This window comes from Marmota flaviventris, chromosome 3 (genome assembly GCF_047511675.1).
Source record: "Marmota flaviventris isolate mMarFla1 chromosome 3, mMarFla1.hap1, whole genome shotgun sequence".
Taxonomy (NCBI): Eukaryota; Metazoa; Chordata; class Mammalia; order Rodentia; family Sciuridae; genus Marmota; species Marmota flaviventris.
Window position 1 is genome coordinate 62943584 of NC_092500.1, and position 20888 is coordinate 62964471.

The 20888-nt window shown below is 39.4% G+C and overlaps 2 protein-coding genes across 6 annotated transcripts in view; one reads left to right on the forward strand and one right to left on the reverse strand.

The window, feature by feature from the left end:
- Window positions 1–2953: 2953 nt before the first annotated feature.
- Hnrnpa1 (heterogeneous nuclear ribonucleoprotein A1) lies at window positions 2954–9359 on the reverse strand. Of its 3 annotated transcripts, XR_003584743.2 has the most exons (12): window positions 9250–9359; window positions 8589–8705; window positions 8135–8281; window positions 7785–7995; window positions 7600–7692; window positions 7411–7503; window positions 7115–7189; window positions 6742–6903; window positions 6022–6177; window positions 5698–5762; window positions 3298–3376; window positions 2954–3094 (listed from the first exon to the last, which is right to left on the reverse strand). XR_003584743.2 is itself a non-coding variant. In XM_027949743.2 (11 exons), the coding sequence occupies exons 1-10, from the start codon at window positions 9262–9264 to the stop codon at window positions 5707–5709; spliced, it is 1125 nt and encodes a 374-aa protein (XP_027805544.1). In that variant the 5' UTR covers window positions 9265–9359; the 3' UTR covers window positions 4792–5453; window positions 5698–5706. The 3 variants fall into 3 exon arrangements, 2 of the variants coding, with proteins under 2 accessions (XP_027805544.1, XP_027805545.1); XM_027949743.2 differs by lacking the exons at window positions 2954–3094; window positions 3298–3376 and adding an exon at window positions 4792–5453; XM_027949744.2 differs by lacking the exons at window positions 2954–3094; window positions 3298–3376; window positions 6742–6903 and adding an exon at window positions 4792–5453.
- Window positions 9360–9394: 35 nt separating this feature from the next.
- The window catches only part of Cbx5 (chromobox 5), a 39037-nt gene continuing 27543 nt past the window's right edge, over window positions 9395–20888 (forward strand). The window contains exon 1 of one of the 3 annotated variants that reach the window (XM_071609796.1): window positions 9395–9608. The gene's annotated coding sequence lies outside the window, so the exon portion shown is untranslated. Of the gene's footprint in view, window positions 9609–9917; window positions 10058–20888 lie in introns of those variants that run through there. The other 2 variants (XM_071609798.1, XM_027950068.2) reach the window with 2 other exon arrangements.

The following is a 20888-nucleotide window of genomic DNA, read 5'->3' on the forward strand; positions in this document are numbered from 1 at the left end:
TAGCTTTCCACCGTTTTCTTTCTTGAGGGACCTGGGTACTCCCTATGACACTGCTTGTTGGGGTGGGGAGGGAAGCCTAGGTATTTATCTACCTTCATCCCCCTTTAAGAGACAGGGATAATGGATGATCTGAGGAACCCGTCTCTCTCTGAAGACCCATTAATAAAGTTGGGAAAGGTGCCAAAACTGGATGGGCCCTCCATGCAAGGTTCCTGATGTTTAGATACTGGGGATTTAATCCAGGGGTGCTTTACACCCCCATCCCTAGTCCTTTTTATTTATTTTTGAGAGGCTCTCACTAAATTGCTGAGGCTAGCCTTGAATTTGCAATCCTCCAAATTGCTGGGATTACAGGTGTGTGCCACCAAGACCTGTTTAATTAGATCTCTCTTCTCTCTACCTGTGGAGCACAAAAAAGCCCACAGGCTTTTTTCTTTCTGCTTCTCAGCTTTGGTCATGATGTGCCAGAGCTCTCAGAAAACTGAGTGAACTATTGTTCTTGATTGGAATGAATTCAATTACATACCAAAGTTTCAGAGCATTTCATACCCAAGCACTGGTAAAACCTAGTCTAAAGTGAAGTAAAATGTGCACTCTCATAAAATCTTTGGACATATTAGATAATTACTACTCAATTCTTGTTTTGGGGCCTGGGCCCTCTTCAAGATCTTGAAAATCTTTTATTAGCCTTGTCTCACAAAACTCCAGGATATAATAAACTAAGTTTTAGATTTTTTAGTCACATCAAAGTTTAATCAAACGCTTTAACACCATATAATCTTTTCGCTTGGGGTTTGGTGCCTCTCTATCTCCTCCATCACTGAATCACATCACTTCCCTTCTGCAGTGTTTTACCTCCATCCTACCATACCATTTTACAAACTCCATCCCAACAGGGAAAACACACTTCCAGTAGAACCCCAATGCTTACAGATTCTGAAACACATGGTCTCTAGCCTAGGTTTAAGGAATAAAAGCCTAAAGCTTCTTTGCACCCCACCACTGCTAAGGGTGGCTTTGAACTTGTGATCCTCCTGTCTCAGCCTGCCCAGCTGCTGGGATTACAGGCATGCACCACACCTGACCCACCTTTTTTGTCAGGGGAAGGGTACTGGGTATTGAACTCGGGGCCACTTAATCACTGAGCTAGACTCAGACCTATTTGTATTTTACTTAGAGACAGGGTCTCACCGAGTCACTTAGTGCTTCACTTTTGCTGGGGCTGGCTTTGAACTTGAAATTCTCTTGCCTCAGCATCCTGAGCTGGTGGATTACACTTTTGTGCCAAATAGGCTCCATGCCTCCTATTTCTAACAGGTTTGAAGATATTCCCACATTTCAAGTTGTAAAGAGCAGGGCCTTAGACTAGCTGCTTAGAAAAAGCCTTCTTCCCATGATCACATTCTAATGGGGGAAGGCAATAGTGTACTTTTTTTGATACATGGTAATCTGCAAAAGCTGGAAGTTATCTGGAAAAAGTTGGAAGTGATCCAAGTGGTTATAGGAACTTGAATAAGATATCAAATCTATTTCCTCATGTGAAAAGTATGGAATTTGCCAGGTGTGGTGGTACACACACCTGTAGTCCCAGCAGTTCTAGAGGCTAAGGCAGAATATTGAATTTAAAGACAGCCTCAGCAACTCAGTGAGGCCCTAAGCAACTCAGTAAGGACCTGTTTCTTAAAATATAAAAAAGGGTTAGGGATGTGGCTCAGGGGCTAAAGGCTTCCAAGTTCAATCCCCAGTACCAAAAATGGGGAATTTACTTTCATAATCTTGTCTAAGTAGAATATGATAAAACTCACTTTTCAATTTCAATAGGAATTATTTTAGTGAACTACAGGATCCTAGAATTCTTTCCCTTCATATAACTGTCCAAAAGATGCCTTTTAGCAAATCCAAGTCAAAAACAGATCCCTGACACCACTCTTAAAACATGTAAGGGTGGAAGACTCTCACCATGAAGTATTTCAGAGTAACATAGCCATGAACAGAGGAAAAATCTCCCCCTAATTCTTTGCTAAAAATTTAGGGCAGAAATGGCACTGTGTAAAATTGAAATGATCTTACCAAGTTGCTCAGGCTGGCCTCCAACTTGTGATACTATTGTCTTAGCCTCTGGAATTGTTAGAATTAGGCATGAGCCACCATGCCAAGCTTCGTTTTATTCATCACCTTTGACTTTTGAGATGGGTCTTTTGTTGCATAGGCTAGCCTCAAAATCATGTTCCTGTTTCAATCTCCCAAATAGCTACAATTGCAGACATCATGTCATACCTTTAAGAAACTCTTTCCTTTCATATTCAGTTCATTTCTTACCCTTGGAATGAGAATTTTAAATCTGAGGTATCTGGTCAACAAGTACAACTTGTTAATCAAAGATGAGTTCTATCATGCTTCTTCCTCTCCATGATAGGCACACAGCTCCCAAAAGAGATTCATTAAACCCAGTGGCAGGTGTTAAGCTTATATAACTTGACCTTTCCTTGGCAGGGGAGCTAGAAACACATGCTCCAGTAGAGTGAAGTAAACAATGTATTTCTATTGGGTCATATTATCCCCACTGTGCTTTTTTGGCTTTTACTAAACCATGACTCAGTGAGTATGAACCATAATGTATCCCAAACATATAAGCTTAAGGGTACAGAACAGCAGCAAAATATCTGTATAGCATGCTGAAGGCCCAGGATTCAATTCCCAGCACAAAACAAAGAACCAGAGTATTAGAACCACTTCAGGAACTCAATTCGAACAGGAAACAAGATTTCATTTTAAGCATCCATGTTGTTTTTCTGGCTTACCACCAGACAACCAGTGTAAATCACTAAAACCCCTATAACCTATTCGCCAATTTGAAATGGTTTCAAAGATTGCAGCATCAGGTCATTTACTTTTACTATTAACAAAGAGGAACAAGAAACAAAGCTAAAAAAAAAAAAAAAGAAAACAAACAACCAACAACAACCCAGTTTATTAGAAAAGTCACTCACAAAATTGAATGATTACAGAGCTGCAAAGCAGCTAAAAACCAACTGCATGGCAGTGAGAATGAAGTACATTGACTCAGATAAAGGTTGTCCTCACAAGGATGTTCCTGCAGAAAGAAAAAGATTATCAGTATTTACATAAGCAGAGTAGAAAGATTCTATGACTGTATCTACTCATTATGATAACACTTAGTTGTTCTAATAATTCTGCTGACTACAAACAATCCAACATTATGAAATATTTTTGTTTTGATCTGAGGTGCAACATCTCATTCTTTGGAAATGGTAAGTGCTGATTGTTAAAACTTACCTTTAGCAATGAACTTGGACAGAAGTTTCTGGCCCTTTTTTTTTAATCGAGCTGATAAGCCTGTAGTAGCAGATTCCTCCTAGAAAAGTAAACAACCTTTTAGAACAAACTCTTTTCTGAGACCATGTCCCATCTTCAAGTTATACCTCCCACCTCCCATTAAACAGCCCACCCAACCTCCCACCATTTTGGGGAAAGGATTCTAGTCATTACTTTGAGCCACTGTTTTAAGGAAACGAGTGAAAGGAAGGTAATAAGTGAATAATTTATAGGGCAAAAATATACCTTCACAATAGAAATAATTTAATGTGCTCACTTCCTTCAATTGGGAGTCAACAAAGAGCAGGGTATTAAGAATTCATCTCCAGAAAAACCAATTGCAGCTTAACTGGACTAGTTTTGGCTCAATTTATTAAGGAGAATGCAACAGAAAACTGGATTTTAGATAACTAATGGATGTAAGTAAAATCTGTTCTTACCTACCAGCATAGCAATAAAACCTTTCCTCCTGGTTCTGACTGCTAGTCCTAAGAGTCAGGTGTGCCTTACTCTTGTCTGCCTCCTTTCTTGCGATGATCACTGAAACTTCACTCCCTCCTAGCTTTCATGGAGCGTGCCGTGGCCTGCCCCTGGCTTATCTGTACTCCACATACCACAAGTGTCTACTCTCAGCTGCAGAGTGTCTGAGCTCGGAGCCATTCGCGCTATACTTGCTAGCAGTTCCTAGTAGCTGAACATCTCCTGGAACTTTAAAGGCTTTGTCACGAATCCTGAGGTATCTGCAAACTCCCTTAATAGTTAAGGTTCCACCTGCTATTGCAAACTCAGCCAGTATCATGGAACTATCATCCATGCTTCCCCACCCCCACCCCCTCCCACCCACCCCACCCAACCACCCCCCTCCTCCCCAAAACTTCCAAGTGATACACCCATGAGATGGAATATACAGTCCTATTGTATAAACAAATATCTATGCTACTAGGTACAATGGCACTGAAATTGAGAGGGTACCAAAGGGAAGGCTCAAAAGTATCTATGCACAAATAACAATTATTGGGTCTATTTGGAATTTCTACACAATTATCACCGTAGGATGATCGTGTTATCTTTGTGTTGAATTTAAAGGAAAACTGCAGTTAACACAAAATTACATAGAAAACATGGCTCCACATATTTCTAGTTTTACCCTCCAGGTAACTGGTTGATATTATATATAAACCTTTTTAGACCCACCCAAGACCATGACCCAGCAAAACTGCAGTTTTCCTTTAATACAAAAGCCTATTTTCATGTAAATTAAAATTCTTTTTATCAAATGTCTCCCAAACACTTCTAATCTGTGGCCTTGAGGGGTGGCACTAGCCAGCAACTGGTTTCTATTCTCTGGCAGAGCTTTGAACTTGCATTGTGATAGAAGCATTCAACATTTATGGGGTAGTGGGTAGGAAAAGTACAAATCTCTGCCAGTCCCAAATCCATACAGTTTTCATTCCATTCAAGAGAATTAAATCGTTTATTGATTACACATGATAATGGATGATACACAAGCTTCATTCCCATCTATTATTTATCTGGTACCATTATTCAATTTAGATATTGCATAGGATATGCCAACAATCATTTTTTTAACCAAATAATTCCATGACTGCTTGGGTGACCCTTTCAATGGTGAACTTCAGAAGGTCACAACTACACCAAGGTTTCTGAACCTGGCATCATCCTGAATGAATTCTAACTTCACACTGTTGGGGAAGTTTTACCAAGATGGCTTCAGAGTAGACTAACTTTACACAGCACATTTAAAAAAAGACACATTTATTCAGCGTCATGATCAGACTATTACATTTAGCAATCAACAGCATGGATCCAAAAAAAAAAAAAAAAAAAAAAAAAAAAAAAAAGTCTACATTAAAACCCTTTGTTGGAATGCTTTACACTTTCCACAGAACAGAAACTAAAATATCCTGTTATACAATTAGTCACAAATACAGTCCTCGAGTTTTTTTTGCCCATACACATGAGTATTGTCTAAACCATGTCTTCTTTGTAGCAGCTAGGCCCTGCCACCACTGTGCTTGGCTGAGTTCACAAATCTGTTGTAACCTGTAGCTTCCCTGTCACTTCTCTGGCTCTCCTCTCCTGCTAAGCTTTGTTTCCTGTTGAACAATATGGAATAAAGTTGTTAATCTAAACATATTAAGACTCAAGGCTATAATCCAATAGCAAAGTTGTTTCCCACAAATTTTGCTGATCTGAATATTAACTTAACATCCACAATTTACTGCAATTATAATGTTAACTATGTTGCACTGCTCAGCTATATTAGGGTTACTGGGTTCATCAGCAATTATAAAAATTAAGTCAACATGTAAAAAAAATAAAAGGGTACTACTTACTTACCTGGCAGTATTAAAACCTTCTGCCACTGCCATAGCTACTGCTGCTGCTGGAACCGCCATAGCCACCTAAAAAATTTTTTTCATTTATATTTAGGAAATGTCAGTGAAATACCGATTTGAGGCAATGACACGTTCAAAGAAGGAACGGCCATTAAAGTGACCTTCACCTAGAGTGACAAAGGTGTGAGGAGGTCATGTTGAGTTTTCAAATTTGATTGCAAATTACTTACAATTGTTAAATTATCAGCTTTTCATTATTTACATATATACCACCTTCAAAACTGGTAGTCCTATGAGATCAATCAATATTACAAATATATAATACCTTGGTTTCGTGGTTTGGCAAAATATTGGCCTCCACCACCGTAAGGTCCAGAGCTTCTGCCTCCAAAGTTTCCACCCTTCATGGGTCCAAAATTTGATGACTGATTGTTGTAACTGCCAAAATCATTGTAGCTTCCACCACCTCCAAAATTGCTTCCTAGGAATGGAAAGAGGGACTTGTCTATTACTTGAGGAAGATGACTGATAGTGCCCAATTCTGCTTAGTGTTCAGAATAAAAAGAGGTTATATATTAGCTGCCTGCCTTCCTCCCAAACTGGTGGCTCCAAATCCTTATATTTTATCTGGGCAAGGTATTCAAAACCCATCATTCAACTCAACAGTTTTCCCCTAGTGGCATTTGCAAGCACTCTCCAGCCTTAAGGCCTTTCTTCCACATCCAAGGCCAGTGCAAATACAAGCTTCTTGGTTAAATCACCTAAGTACCTAAGGTCCCAATGTTGTTTCAAAACTAAGTGTCCTGCCATGGTACTGCATATCTAACTCAAATTTAAGACACCACTATACACATACCCATCTACTTATAAGGGAGTGAGGCGGCCCCAGCTTAAAGCTAGGAGGAGGTAGCACAGCAAGCTTGTTTTAAATGTACCATGCAGTGTACCACACAATGCTTTAAAAGCTCCAAATTCCAATACAGGCATAAACTCTATAAGGCTAATCTAGCTATCACACCAAGTACTTGGATCACTGGATACCTACCACTACCACCGCCAAAGCCGCCTCCGCCTCCTCCGTTGTTATAGCTGTCATAGCTGCCACTCCCGCCATAGCCACTGCCCTGGTTTCCATAACCCTGTCCACCACTTCCATAGCCTCTGCTTCCTCCAGAGTAACCAGGGCCGCCTCCTCCTCCATAACCACCTACAAGAATACAATTCTTCTCAATAAGACAAAAGTATTCAACAATAAAAACCGGTGCAAATTTAATAGCTAAGGGCCTCCTTTACAGCATGCAAATTATGGGCCAAGTTGAGTTCGTCATGCACTAGGAGTTTTAGTTTCTACCATCCTATTCTAAAGGTATAGGTTGCCAGAAATTTTTACTTACACACACATTTCTCTAAAAACTTACCATCATTACCAAATCCATTGTAGCCATCCCCGCTGCCACCATATCCACCACCACCACGACTGCCACCAAAGCCACCTATAATAAAGATTTTATATATGAGGTGTATAATATGTTAATTGCACACTAAAGATTAACTTTTGGTTAGGGTCAAGCCAGAACCATGATTAAATAAAAATGTAGCTTTGGAAGTGTAGGCCAGTTGTAACTATTGTGGGTTGTAAAAAGGATGTGATGTAGAGCAATAGAATTATATGGTCACTATCAATTTTCACTAAGCCTTAAATAACAACACATACCACGACCACTGAAGTTCCCTCCACGACCGAAATTGTCATTTCCACCAAAACCACCTCCACGACCACCACCGAAGTTTCCAGAACCACTTCGACCTTAATAGAAAAAAAATTTTTACGTGTTAAACCACACATTGGCTCACAGTAACTCAGAATTACCTTTACATCACAATCAAGTAATAATAAATGTACCTCTTTGGCTAGATGAGGCACTAGCCATCTCTTGCTTTGACAGGGCTTTCCTCACTTCACAGTTGTGGCCATTCACAGTATGGTATTTCTGAACTAAAAAAATTTAAAGATAAAATTCTGGTCTTAGATCGAGACTTCAAGTGGATCTTAAAACCCTCAGTAAATGTCAGCAATGTGTTACTTACTGACAATCTTATCCACAGAGTCATGGTCATCAAAAGTTACAAAAGCAAAGCCCCTTTTCTTTCCACTGCCTCGGTCAGTCATGATTTCAATAACTTCTATTTTCCCATACTGTTCAAAATAATCTCGTAGGTGATGTTCTTCAGTGTCTTCTTTAATGCCACCAACAAAGATCTTTTTCACAGTTAAGTGGGCCCCTGGTCTTTGAGAATCCTATCAGGAGGAAATTTACTTAAGTTACTTTACACAAGCAAGATCTATTCCCAAAAGGAGAACTTTAAAAAGCTTAGAAGACTTCCAAATCAGTAGCACACCTTCAAATGAATATTGGGGGAGGGGAAAAATCACTCACTTCTCGTGAGACAGCTCTCTTTGGTTCCACAACTCTACCATCCACTTTGTGTGGTCTTGCATTCATGGCTGCATCCACTTCCTCCACAGTGGCATAAGTGACAAACCCAAAGCCTCTGGAGCGCTTGGTGTTTGGATCTCTCATTACCTGCGAACAGTGTTAATTCACTTAATACACAGCCCAACTCTACAAAGTAATGTCATTTCTATTTTAAGGCCAAGAAGAAACTTTACACCAATCCTGTATACAAAGCCATTCAGTTTCCCACTACGGTAGATTTGAGATAGTTTTGTACACTAAAGAACAAAGGCAGTCCCTTTGCCACGTTATTTCTAATTATTACCTCTATTAACCACCTTCACAAAGCATTCTGACAAGATTAATATCAGGATAAGCCTAGGAAATCAACTAATTCCAACTAATTCTACTGCCTTTTGTCCCTTCCAAGTCTTACCACACAATCCGTGAGTGTTCCCCATTGCTCAAAATGGCTTCTCAGACTCTCATCAGTTGTTTCAAAGCTCAGCCCTCCGATGAATAGCTTCCGCAGCTGTTCGGGCTCTTTAGGGGACTAGAGTGTGGGGAAAACGCGTTTAAGTGGGGCTATAACACGGACGCTTCCAGTTAGGACAAACAAAACCAGACACCAACGTGCGTATAACTTATTGTTCCTTGAAACCCCAACAAACCACGTGCTTCTCTCCATCACTGAGGGTGGTGGTGGTGGTAGTGAGGGCTGGAGAGCACCAAGCGCATGCGCCCCTACTCCAGACGCACGCGCAACAAAAGGACTGTGCGAAGGGGTGCATCGTCAGTAAGATACGAATAGCTCTACGAAATTAGCCCATGCGACAAAGCAAAAACTGCCCGTATGCGTCTACGAGTTTTGACATTAGTAACGAGTCCGGCGTGATAACTAATAATTAGCGGACGGCGGCCTCATGGCGACGACGAGGACAACAAAATGGCGACCTCAACTTTGGGAGGAGTAGGCCCTGGCAGCGACCGAAGGATCTGCTGAAAGCGCTAGTGCAAGCCGCGAAACCACATAGCATCTCACCCAACTCAAAAGGGTCGAGAAAGAAAACTCAACTTTCGAACAGCGTCTAACTCACCTCTGATTTAGACATGACGGCAGCAGGAAGACAGACTTTAACGATGCTTTCTCGGCGGCGTCCACGGGCAGAAAGGAGTAAGCTAACGAACGTATCCACCAGCCTACCTTCAGCCTCGCCTTTTTATCCCGCCTCCTCGCTTTCGGCATTGGCAGACTCCGCCCCTCCAAGGCTCCGATTGGCTGTCTGAAATCACTTCCTCCTTCTATTGGTCTATGGTTCCGTACTGCTGTGAACGTCATCCGTTTGGGCGTTCTACGCAAGCCCCGCCCCCTTGAGTCATTGGTGCCTGAGCTACGTTACTCTTAACCAGTCTGATTGGCTAGCCCGCCAATCATTCATATTTGAATATGCCCAAGGTATGTAAACGCCTTTTTCGTCTTCCACACCCATATAATACATTCACCTCGCCTGGCAAAGCATAACTAATACTATAAATTAGATAAGTAGCTTGTAAAAACTTTTTTTTGCAGTCACTACTTACAGAGCGCATGTGTAGTAAAATGGCGAGTTTACGCAGGCGTATTATGAAGTTCCGCCTGCCGCTGGAACACGTGAAATGGCGGGCGGGAGTGGGCGGTGAACCTATGGCGCCTGCGTAGTGGCGGGAGTTGTGCCCTCTTTTGCGCAGGCGTTATGGGCGGAGAAAGGGTCCGGTTCCAGGATTGGTTGCGCAGGCGCAGGGAAGGATCCGTTTTGGCGGGCGGTTGGCGTTGCGCAGAAGGCGGCGGCAGCGGTGGCTTGTGGTTCGGCCCCACCACACAGGAACAGGGCAGACGTTAGTGTGAGTGATCACTCTCGATCCCGGGTAAGTGGAAGAGAGTCTTGTCTACTCATACGAGGTCTTGAACCGGCTCCATTTGGGCCCGTTATTGTGTGAAATGAATGGACCGCGGGGTGGGGGGGATAGTGAAAGGGCAGCGATGCATCGGACCAACCAATAAAAGAACAGGGGGCGGGATATTTTATCCTTGCAGGTTCTTTGGGGCTTTGCAGCCGAAGAATTTGACTGGCAAGTGTATAGGCCAATTGGGTCTGCCTTGAGCTGCCGAATGACCGGCGCTTGGGCCATCGGAATGTGGGAGGCGGGTTTTTCCCTCCTGAGCAGCGTCTTACTGAGCCAATGAGAACGAAGCGCGCGGTAGGTTGGCCTTCTCCAAGAGGCAGCGGTTTGACTCCAATGGGGAGCGCGGGAGTCGGGCAGTTAAATGGATGGACCGAGTCCGGAGCCAGTAGGTGAACGGGTACTCCAAGAGAGGGAGTTATCTTAGACTAGGAATTGTTACTTGGATTTCAATACCTGTGATGGTGCGTGGGAATGAACATTTTATCCATAGTGACTAACCTAATGAAATCTTCAGGTTTCCATCCCATACACCTTTTGGGGAAAATGTTTTCCCCACCTCGGGACATCATATATCTACCACTTTAGTTTTAGGGAAAACGAGGAGTTTTAGACTTATTTGCTTGTTTAGAAGACCGTTAAGATGGTAGAACAAATAGGATAAATCTTCACGTATCTTTATGGAATGCATCCAAGAAAAATCTACATCATAATCATATTTCCACGGACATATAGGTACGTCTGTAGGTCCAGAGAGAGTTTTGAAAGACTACATATTTGGATATGACACAATGGGATCGAGGCAGATGGGATTTCTAATGTTTAAATCTTTTCAGAGATAATTTGTTATAAAATTGAATAAAAAATGATAATTTGTCATTAAAAGTAAATAAATTTTTTTGTTGTTGTTTCCAGTCATCACGTATTTCTCATTACCTCCTTTCTCTTTAATTATGTATGTTCTGGGTGCTTTTATCTTTGGTCTCTTCCACTGAGGAACTTTCCTTACATAAATGTATATTTGTTTACACCATTAAAGATTTCCCAAGCCCCTCTTTCCTGCTGTTCTTTGAGAATGTCTGGTTTGGGGTGAAAAAGAAGTTGCTTAAGGAGGGTATTGGGGAGGGAAGAACCACCCATCACCTGGATCACCATTCATTGCCTTTTGGTTAGGTTTTCTTCTTCTGTTGGTAATGCCCACTGTATTTATTCTAGGGCTTTTTAAATTTTTTTATTATTATTATTTTTTTGTACTGGGTTTTGAACCCAGCCAGAGGCAGTTTACTACTAAGCTATGTTCCCAGTCCTTTTTATTTTGAAATAAGATCTTGCTGACCATCATGTATAACAAGTTAGAATAAATAAATAATTTAATAAGTAAAGAAAAAGATCTTGCTGAGTCGCTGAGGGTCTCTGCTAAATTGTTGAGACTGGCCTCTGACTTGCAAGTATTCTGATTGTAGGCCTGAGGTATCTACCCTGGCTGTGTCAATTTTAATACTTCATTGTTCACTGGTTAATGGTAGAGTCAAAGGGAAAATATTTAAATGGCCGATAAAATCAACTATATATGAAATAAATTTAGGATTAGAGACCTTTGGGGTTTTTAAAAAATATTTTATTTATTATAAAATTTTAAAAAATATTTATTTTTTAGTTGTAGGTGGACACAATATCCTTATTTCATTTTTATGTGGTGCTGAGGTTTGAACCCAATGCCTCACGTGTGCTAGAAGAGCACTCTACCACTGAGCCACAGCCCTGAGTCCTTTACAGTTTTGTACAAAAAACATAATTCCAGTGCAGCTTATAATGAACAGAGGAGTGATTTCCATGTTAACTGGTGCTTGCAAAGGGATAACATATTATCAGTTATACACCTATTTATAGGTTATGTTAATGATGCAGTTGCTGAGCTTCTAAGAACTAAAGTGATAATGGATTAAGGATATTTATCATTGGTGTATTTAGGTTTGAAAGAAATACCAAGAAAGAACAATAAAGAAAAATCTAATCATGGTCTAAAATGACCAATGCCAGAGTTTATATTTATATTTTGAAAATATTTTATATTTTCAAAATATTTTACCAGTTGGAAATTAGGAAAGCTGGAGATGATGGGTGAGGTGTTGAGGGAGTGACCTTTGGTAAGGGAGCACTACATTTTACCTGATTTAAGTGATTTGGACATTCCTGGAATTCTTTTGGGCCAGAGTCTCAAATTCTCCTTTGACCTTGATTTAGTGAGAAATAGATTTTACACTGGTCCTGTATACATATTGAAACATGTTTCACCAGACAAAAGTGCAAAGAACACTAGCACTTTCTCATCTACAATGTATTTCATTTTTTAAAAAACCAGGTCAGTTTCCACTGAACTGATTTCACAACTGTTATAAACCCACAGTTTTTTTGGGGAGGGGTGTGGGGAGAGCCCTGCTCAGAGGAATGGGCAACCAGATCATAGCACCTTAGATTATTCTGAGTGAATTCATTTCATCTCTAGTTTCAGCTACCTGAATTTATAAGCAGATTCATTGGTGGTCTCTTATATGGTGTTTTTACATGTATTTTAGCTTTGTGAATTGAGCATTTCTAGTTGTTGTGCAAGTAAAAATTGCTTGTTTTATTATGAAGTGTATTCTAATGGGATTGTAGGTTTGATGAATATTTCTCTGTGGTGGGGGTATTTTAATAGATAATTTTCATTGAAATTCTCAAGACTATCACATGAAAAATCCTAACTAGACTTATCCTTTGCCGTGGAAAATCTGGTAGGGTTGTTAACTTAAAACCACCCCACAGTAATACAAAGTGTTGGGCCTCCATTAACAAAAGTTAAAGCACTTGCACTTCGAGTTTGGAGGGCTACTAATGCATCTAAACCTAAAAGGGTTATTTACTAAAAGATGTAACTGAAGATGTTACATCTTCACTGGTCTGTATAAAAAAAATAAGTAGAAGACTTTCCTATAGGTGGTACAGAATTTGCCATCCTCTTGTCTTAGTCTCCGGAGTTGCTAGGATCACATGTTTGTGCCACTACCCATGTCCAGCTATATCAGAGTCTTAGGTAAGCAGGATGGTAATTGGGAGGGAGAGAGAAAGAGCATATAAGTCTGAAGTGACCAGATATTTTCTTTAAATGTCTAAGATAATTTTGTAGACTTTTCAGAGCCTTTAATAATACTTTAGAAAAGAGAATGGTTTGTGATTCAGGATGCAAAGTTTCTGAGGAAGACTAATGGGTGTTTATTTTTGGTTTTGGGGATTTAAACCCACCAGAACCTCTTGCATGCTGAGCCAGTACTGTCGCCCCACCCCCACCTCTTTTTAATTTTTAAGGCAAATTAGTAACCACAGCATAATTTTCATCTTTTTAAAAATATTTTTAGTTGTCAATGGACCTTTATTTTATTTATATGTGGTAACAAGATTTGAACCCAGTGCTTCACCCATGCTAGGCAAGTGCTCTACCACTGAGCCACAATCCCAGTCCCCTAATTTTCATATTTTATTGGAATCACTCATTTAATAAGTTCACCTGGTAGAGAATGTTGAGCTTTCATTTTGTTCTTTTTCTTGGTCTTTTTTTATTTTCAGTTACCTGAAATCAGGCCTAAAGCTGTGCTATGGATATTGATTTTAAAAGCAGAATATTAATGTGGTTATTGTTTGATTCAATATAGGTATTTACATATTATTATTCATGAACTTGGACTCTGGGCAGTCATCTTTTGTCACTAACATAAACTTTGATTTTCCTTTCTTGCTCATAGAGGGTGACTTTAACTGATCATTGTACTAATAGGAAGAAGTCCAGGTCGTCCTGAGAAGAGTTGGCTTATACAGAGTTCAAGATGCACATTTGTTGGATTTCTGTAAGCCATTTGATGCCACATATTCATTTCTGATGACAACTTTACACTTGTGCTGGCAGAACACCCACAGTGACAACTGCTGTCTATGTTTAGTCTGTCCAAGACCTCAACCAGCTAGTATGTTTGTGGAAAAACCTACACTGTTCTTGTTAGCAGCTATGTAAATATTAGACCTCTCTCTGAGTTTATCTTCTCAGGTCTGCCAATTTATTTTTGGGCAGTTTAGATCCTGTGATTGCCTCAATTTACCCTTTGAAATGAGGGATTAAAGGTTTTAGTTATCCTTTGGGTTAAGTGAAGCACAATTCTTTTTGAATCGGTACACGGTTTTATATATGTCCAGTTTATGATGGATGTGTGTGTTGGGGAATGAACCAGCGCTTTGAGTACATGCTCTTACTTCCGAGTTACACTTCAGGTTCCTAGCCCCAATTTATGGTGGTGCCTCCCCCCCACACCGCCCCGCGGCCCCAGTTCCTCACACATGTTGGCAAGCATTCTCCCACTAAACTGCACGCATAGCCTCCTGGTTTGTGATTTCAAAAATTTTACTTCCACTGTTTATTTGCTTCCTGTGGTTCGTACAACATCCTAGCACAGACTTGGTAGCTTAAAACAACAGGAATTTAGCTGAGCACCGTGGCACTGGCCTGTAATCCTAGCTACTCTGGAGACTGAGGCAGGAGGATCACAAGTTTCAGGCCAACTTTGGCAAATTAGTGAGACCTTGACTCAAAGTAAAATATAGAAAGGGTTAGGGATGTAGTAGCTCTAAAAAGAAAAAAGTATAGGGATACAGGTCTATGGTAGGGGGCCCCTGGGATCAATTTTAGTACCACAAAAAATCCTAAACAACAAAAAACCAGGAATTCTCATAATTCTAGAGGCCATAAGTCTGTAGTCAAGGCTTTGAGTCCCTTGTGGAGGCTCCAAGGGATAGTGTCTGTTCCTTGCCTCTTTCAGTTTCTGGTGGTAATTACCATTCCTTGACTTTGGGCAGTTTAGATCCTGTGGTGTAAGGGACTAACTAGGCCATTTCCCTCTGCTCTTTAAAGGATACATGTGAGATTGCATTTAAGGCTAGAAGATCAGGACTAATTTCTCTCAGATCTTTTTTTCCTATATATTTATTGGTGCCTTATAATTACACATAATAATGGGATTCATTGTTACATATTCGTACATGTACACAATATTGTTTTCCCATCCTTCCCTTTCCCTCCATCCCTTCCCCTGGCCCACATCTTCTACTCTTTCTAGTCTCCCTTGTTTTCATGAGGTCCCCTCACCTTTTTTGCCTTATTTCTTTTTAGCTCTCATATATTCCCTCAGATCTTTTAATCACATCTTTTCTTATATAAAACAATCACAGTTTTGTGGGTTAGGAATTGAATATCTTTGGGGGGACCACCATTTGGACCACTATACCTTGGTTCCTTAACTCCTACTCAAATAAATTTGACCTCCCTCAAAAAAAAAAAAACAAAACAAAACAAAAACGTTATTTTAAATGAAAGAGGCAAATGAAAAACAAAAAAAGCTCAGAAACCTTGGTTCTTTTCCTATTTCTGCCATTAACTAGTGGCATATGGGGATCTCTTTGCCGTCGGGTCTGGAGTTGGATAAGGGATAGCTAATAACTCGAGACTAAAACTTATGAAGTGGCTCCTAAGTCATCTTAGAGTTTATTTTTTATACCAATAATTGTAAGTGCCAATTAAGAAATTATTCTAGGTCTGGGGATGTGGCTCAAGTAGTAACGTGCTCGCCTGGCCTGCGCGGGGCGCTGGGTTTGATCCTTAGCACCACATAAAATAAAGATGTTGTGTCCACCGAAAACTAAAAAATAAATAAATTTTAAAAAGAACTTATTCTAAAAAAAAAAAGATCACTCAAAAATAAAAAGTGTGTCTTCACATTAGGGAAAAAAATAAAAGAACTTATTCTAACATTTGGGCCAGTGTGATCCTTTGGTATTCTTTCCTAGGACTTGCAAGACAGAAGACTGACTTGCTGGCTGATTGTCAACTCCCCAGGGCATAACACAGGATAACCTTTACTCTGTGCTTAAAACTTTTTTCAAAGAAAAGATTTTCTGCAAAGGGTGTTAAGGGACTAACTAGGCCATTTTCACCCTTTTCCTAGTGAGACAAAGGGCTATATAGTTTGAATTTCCTAGTAATAGTAGTCCATCTAAATTAAACACAAATTTTTCCATCTGAAACTAGATCATGGACAGAAAAAAATTTCACATGCAATTTTAATCTTCAGACTTACTGTGTGCCTGTTCTATTGTGCTTCATGGCTGGAAGGGCACTAGCAAGCAAGCGTGAGATCAAGAAATGGTATACTTGAAAGGGCTGTTTTAAAGCACACATTATTTCTTCCATGGAGTGGAGGAACCAAATTGAATTCAAGTATTTCTCTGATCATAATCTGTTTCTTAGAAAATAAAGCAAGTTCAATCTGAGCCAGCGGACATAATTATGTCGGAATAAAACGCCCTGTGCTAAAGAGGTCAACTAACAGGCTGGGAAATCTTGAAGTTTAGTTTTGGAGGCAAATCCTTGAACTCCATGTGCCTTGTTTTTTGTCCCTAAATCAGTAAGACTCACCTCACAGGGAGTTGTAGAGGGTAATATATTGCTAATTTGTTCAGTATTTTACAACAATAAATTATCTCAAAAGATCTGATAAAACATAGGCAAACTTCATTTATATGAGTAGCTGGAGACAAGCATAGATAAAACTTACAGATAATTCAGAAAAGTTATTAAAGTTGTTTTTAACTTCCACTATTAAACATTTTACCTTATATGTCCTATATATTTTCCAAATTTTTTTAAGTTGTTGATAGACCTTTATTTTATTTTATTTATTTATATGTGGTGCTGAGGATTGAACCCAGTGCCTCATGCATGCTAGGCGAGTACTCTACCACTGAGCCACAACCCTAGCCTCTCTTATTCTTTTTTTTAATAAAAGATCTATGGCATAGGGCAAATAGCAGCAGGTTAGGTAATAAAGGAATCAGTTCATCAAGAGGATGTAACAATCCTGTGTTTATACAGCTAATAATAAAAGCTTCGTAATACATAAAGGAAAAATGAGATAATAGAAATCTAATTATATTTGGAAATTTTAATACCTTGCTGATTGATAAGTCAAGTAGAAAGATCAATAGGGAAATAGAAGACTTCATATAATTGATGTTTGTAGAATAGTTCACACGACAGCAGAGTACTTTTCAAGTATACATAGAACACTTAACCTAAACAGACCATCCTCTGGTCATAATACAAGTCTCATATTCAAAAGATTCAGTTGTGTACACTATATTTTGTTTTTGCAGTACTGGGTATCAAACCTGCATACATTTGAGGCAAGAAATCTTATCACTGAGCTACATCCCTAGCTGTGTCACTTTTTTTTCTTTTTTAATTACAGTGTGATTAAGTTTGAAGTCAGTAACAAAGATATCTGGAAAGTCCCCAAATATTTTGAACTATAAACACTTCTAAGTAGTCCATGAATTAAAGAGGAACTCATGGATTGGGGATGTAGCTCAGTGGTAAAATGTGAGCTTAGCATGTACATGGTCTTGGGTTTGATCTCTTGCAACACAAATATGCAATCACAAAGAAAATTAGAAAATATTTTGAACTGAATGAAAGTGAGAGCATGACATATCCAAACATGAAATACAGATAGTGCAGTGCTTAGGGGGAAACTTAACTACAAAAGTGAATCTAAAGTCAGCGACTTGGTTTCCACCTTAAAGCCCTAGAAAAAGAGGAATAAAATCCCAAGTATCTTCACAGCCTGTAGTCCCAGCCACTTGGAAAACTGAGGCAGGAGGATCGATCTCTCTTTTTTTTTTTAATATTTATTTTTTAGGTGTAGATGGACACAACACAATGCCTTTATTTATTTTAAAGAGATAATTTTTTTAATATTTATTTTTTAGTTTTTAGGTGGACACAACATCTTTATTTTATGTGGTGCTGAGGATCGAACTCAGCACCCCATGCATGCCAGGCGAGTCCTTACTGCTTGAGCCACATCCCCAGCCCCAATGCCTTTATTTTTATGTGGTGCTGACAGTCAAATCCAGGTCCCACCCGTGCTAGGCGAGTGCTCTGCCACTGAGCCATAATCCCAGCCCTTCTATCTCTTTTTTCATTTTGGTACCAGGGTTTGACCTCAGGTTCATGTAGCCATTGAACCCCATCCCCATCCCTTTTTTGTTTTATTTAGAGACAGGGTCTCACTGAGTTTCTTTGTGTCTTGCCAAATTGCTGAGGCTGGCTGTGAACTTGGGATCCTCTTGCCTCAGCCTCCGGTGTCACTGGAATTACAAGCCTGTGCCACTGCACTAGACCAGGAGGATCTCTAGAAGTCTAGGAATCTAGGAGTTCATGGCCAGCCTGTGCAACACAGGCTGTTATGTTAAACAAACCAACCAAAATTCATCCAAAGTAGGCAGAAGAAAAATAGTAAAGATAAAAGTAGTAATAAATTTATTTTATTTTATTTTGGTACCAGGGATTGAATCCAGTGGCACTTAACCCCTGAATCACATCCCCAGTCCTTTTTTAAAAAGTTATTTATATTTATAGACAGGGTCTCACTGAGTTGTTCAGTGCCTCACTAAGTTGCTGGAGGCTGTCTTTGAAGTCTTGATCCTCCTGCCTCAGCTTCCGAAGTCACTGGGATTACAAGGTGTGCACCACCACACCCGGCTTGAAATATTTTTTAAAAATAAGAAAATAATGAACTGGAAGTTCTTTGAGAAGATCAGAAACTTAATTCTTTGAGATAAATCAGGAAAGATGGACAGATGACTAGCCAGGCATTTTGGCACATTGCCTGTAATCCCAGTTTACTTGGGAGGCCAAAGCAAGAGGATCACTAGTTAAAGGCCATTTAACAAGATTCTGTCAAAAAGACACAAATATTTGGAAAAAGAGGATGGATATTACTATTGATCCCACAGACTTTTTTTTGTGTGTGTATGTTACTGGGGATTGAGCCCAGGCAAGATCTTTATCACTGAGCTAGCTATACTGGAATCCCTGATCCTACAGATAAAAAAGGTAATAAGCCAAGTGCAGTGATACATACCTGTAATCCCAGCAGTTGGGGAGGCTGGGAAGATCACAAGTTCAAAGCCAGCATGGGCAACACCCTGTCTCAAATAAATAGAAAGGGCTGGGGCTATAGCTCAATAGTATGAGAAACTGTGGTACTATATTCCATGTCTTAGTGAAATTAATTGCTTCCTGGAAAAACAAACTATCAAAGCTCACTTCAGTACAGAACTTTATTGGCCCTATATCTGTTAAGGAATTGAGGTTAAAAATATCCCACAAAGAAAACTCCAAACCTGAAATATTTTGTTCTTTTTCCCACAACAGACCTATGAAATATGTAGGGCATATGGCTAACATCCTTAATGTTAAGTGAACTTTCCAATTCAATATTTAGTGATCTGGCATATCTACTTATTCCAGATTCTGAATAGAACTGTTAAAAAGTTGCACATTAAGTTGCTTTTTTGTAACAACCTTTTAAGGTGCTAACAAGCACTGGTTTAACTAAGGGAGAAACTTAAAATCCCCTTAAGTTGAAGACTGGAGTAGACTGCAGTTGTTAGACCCTCAATAAATGTCCCATAACCAACCAAACAATTTTAGAGCAAGGAACAGAATGACTACATTAATCATCCCTTTGGCAAAGGATTTGAATTGGGAAAGTAGTTGGAAACTGTACAAAAAGAAAAATCTTACTTGGCTTAAGTAACATGTCAAAACAGTTGAAGAGCTGGGTGGTCTGAGATTGGCCATCCCTTTAGCCATTTATCTGATGGTGGCCTTTCTTTGCATTTAACTATCAATATATCTGAAGTGTAGAGCACACTTTTATGATATTGTGGCATAGTAACTCACACTTAAATGTCAATAGAGACACTTGCAAAGACCTGCAAGGTTCAATAACTTCTGGTGTGGGTTTGTTTCTCCTGTCATCACCCATTATGTATTTTTTTTTACAGCTTTTAAATTGCCACAGAGTGAAATTGGTTGGGATCATAATAGATGGCCCAGGAGCTGCCAAGGATACCCTTGTATGGGATGGGAAAAATTCAATACTGGCTTGATTTTATTTATCTAAATTGTAGGCTATGAACTTCAGTATAATTCATATTGCAGATACACCAAGGTGATGGCAAAGCACAAAATCATGCCATATGTTGAAGGAATGCTCTTTTATTCCCAGAAGTTTTATAGTCTTGAGATATTTTTTATTCCAATTATATAAAAAAATTTTGTCAGCAGTAGTAATCAGATTTTAGTATTGTTAACATTGGTTTAAATTCTAATATTTTCTCAACAGTGAAATTAGAGAGATTTTAGTTTATGGTTATGAAAATTAGTTTTTATGTCTCTTTAATGTCTTCACTAAACTAAGAAGACTACTGAGAAGCAAAATTGTCTTAATGTAGGTTCTTCCTTAAAATAAATGATATGTTGACAGGACCTGAAGGGGTCTTTGTAATCCTTAAACTGCTGATGTCCAAAAACTGCAAGCTAATACCAGGGTAAGGAGTGAGTTTTAATTTTATGGCTGATGTTGGAAAAATGCTTTATAATTATAATTTTATTTTGGGGTAAGTATTTTAACCCTTCCATATTTTGTGAGCATGATCTGCCAAAGTGGTATGTATAAATCTGTGATTCATGGTAATCTGCTGAACATTGCTATTACCCAGTTTTCTTAAGATTTATTTATGGTGAAATTGCCATGTTCTTTGTGAAAGGTGACAAGGTTTTTAAGTTCATGCTTTATCACGTTTAATTAAGAGAGGAACGGGTGTGAGATTAACACCCATCTAAGAATGGGGTGCCTTGAGATGA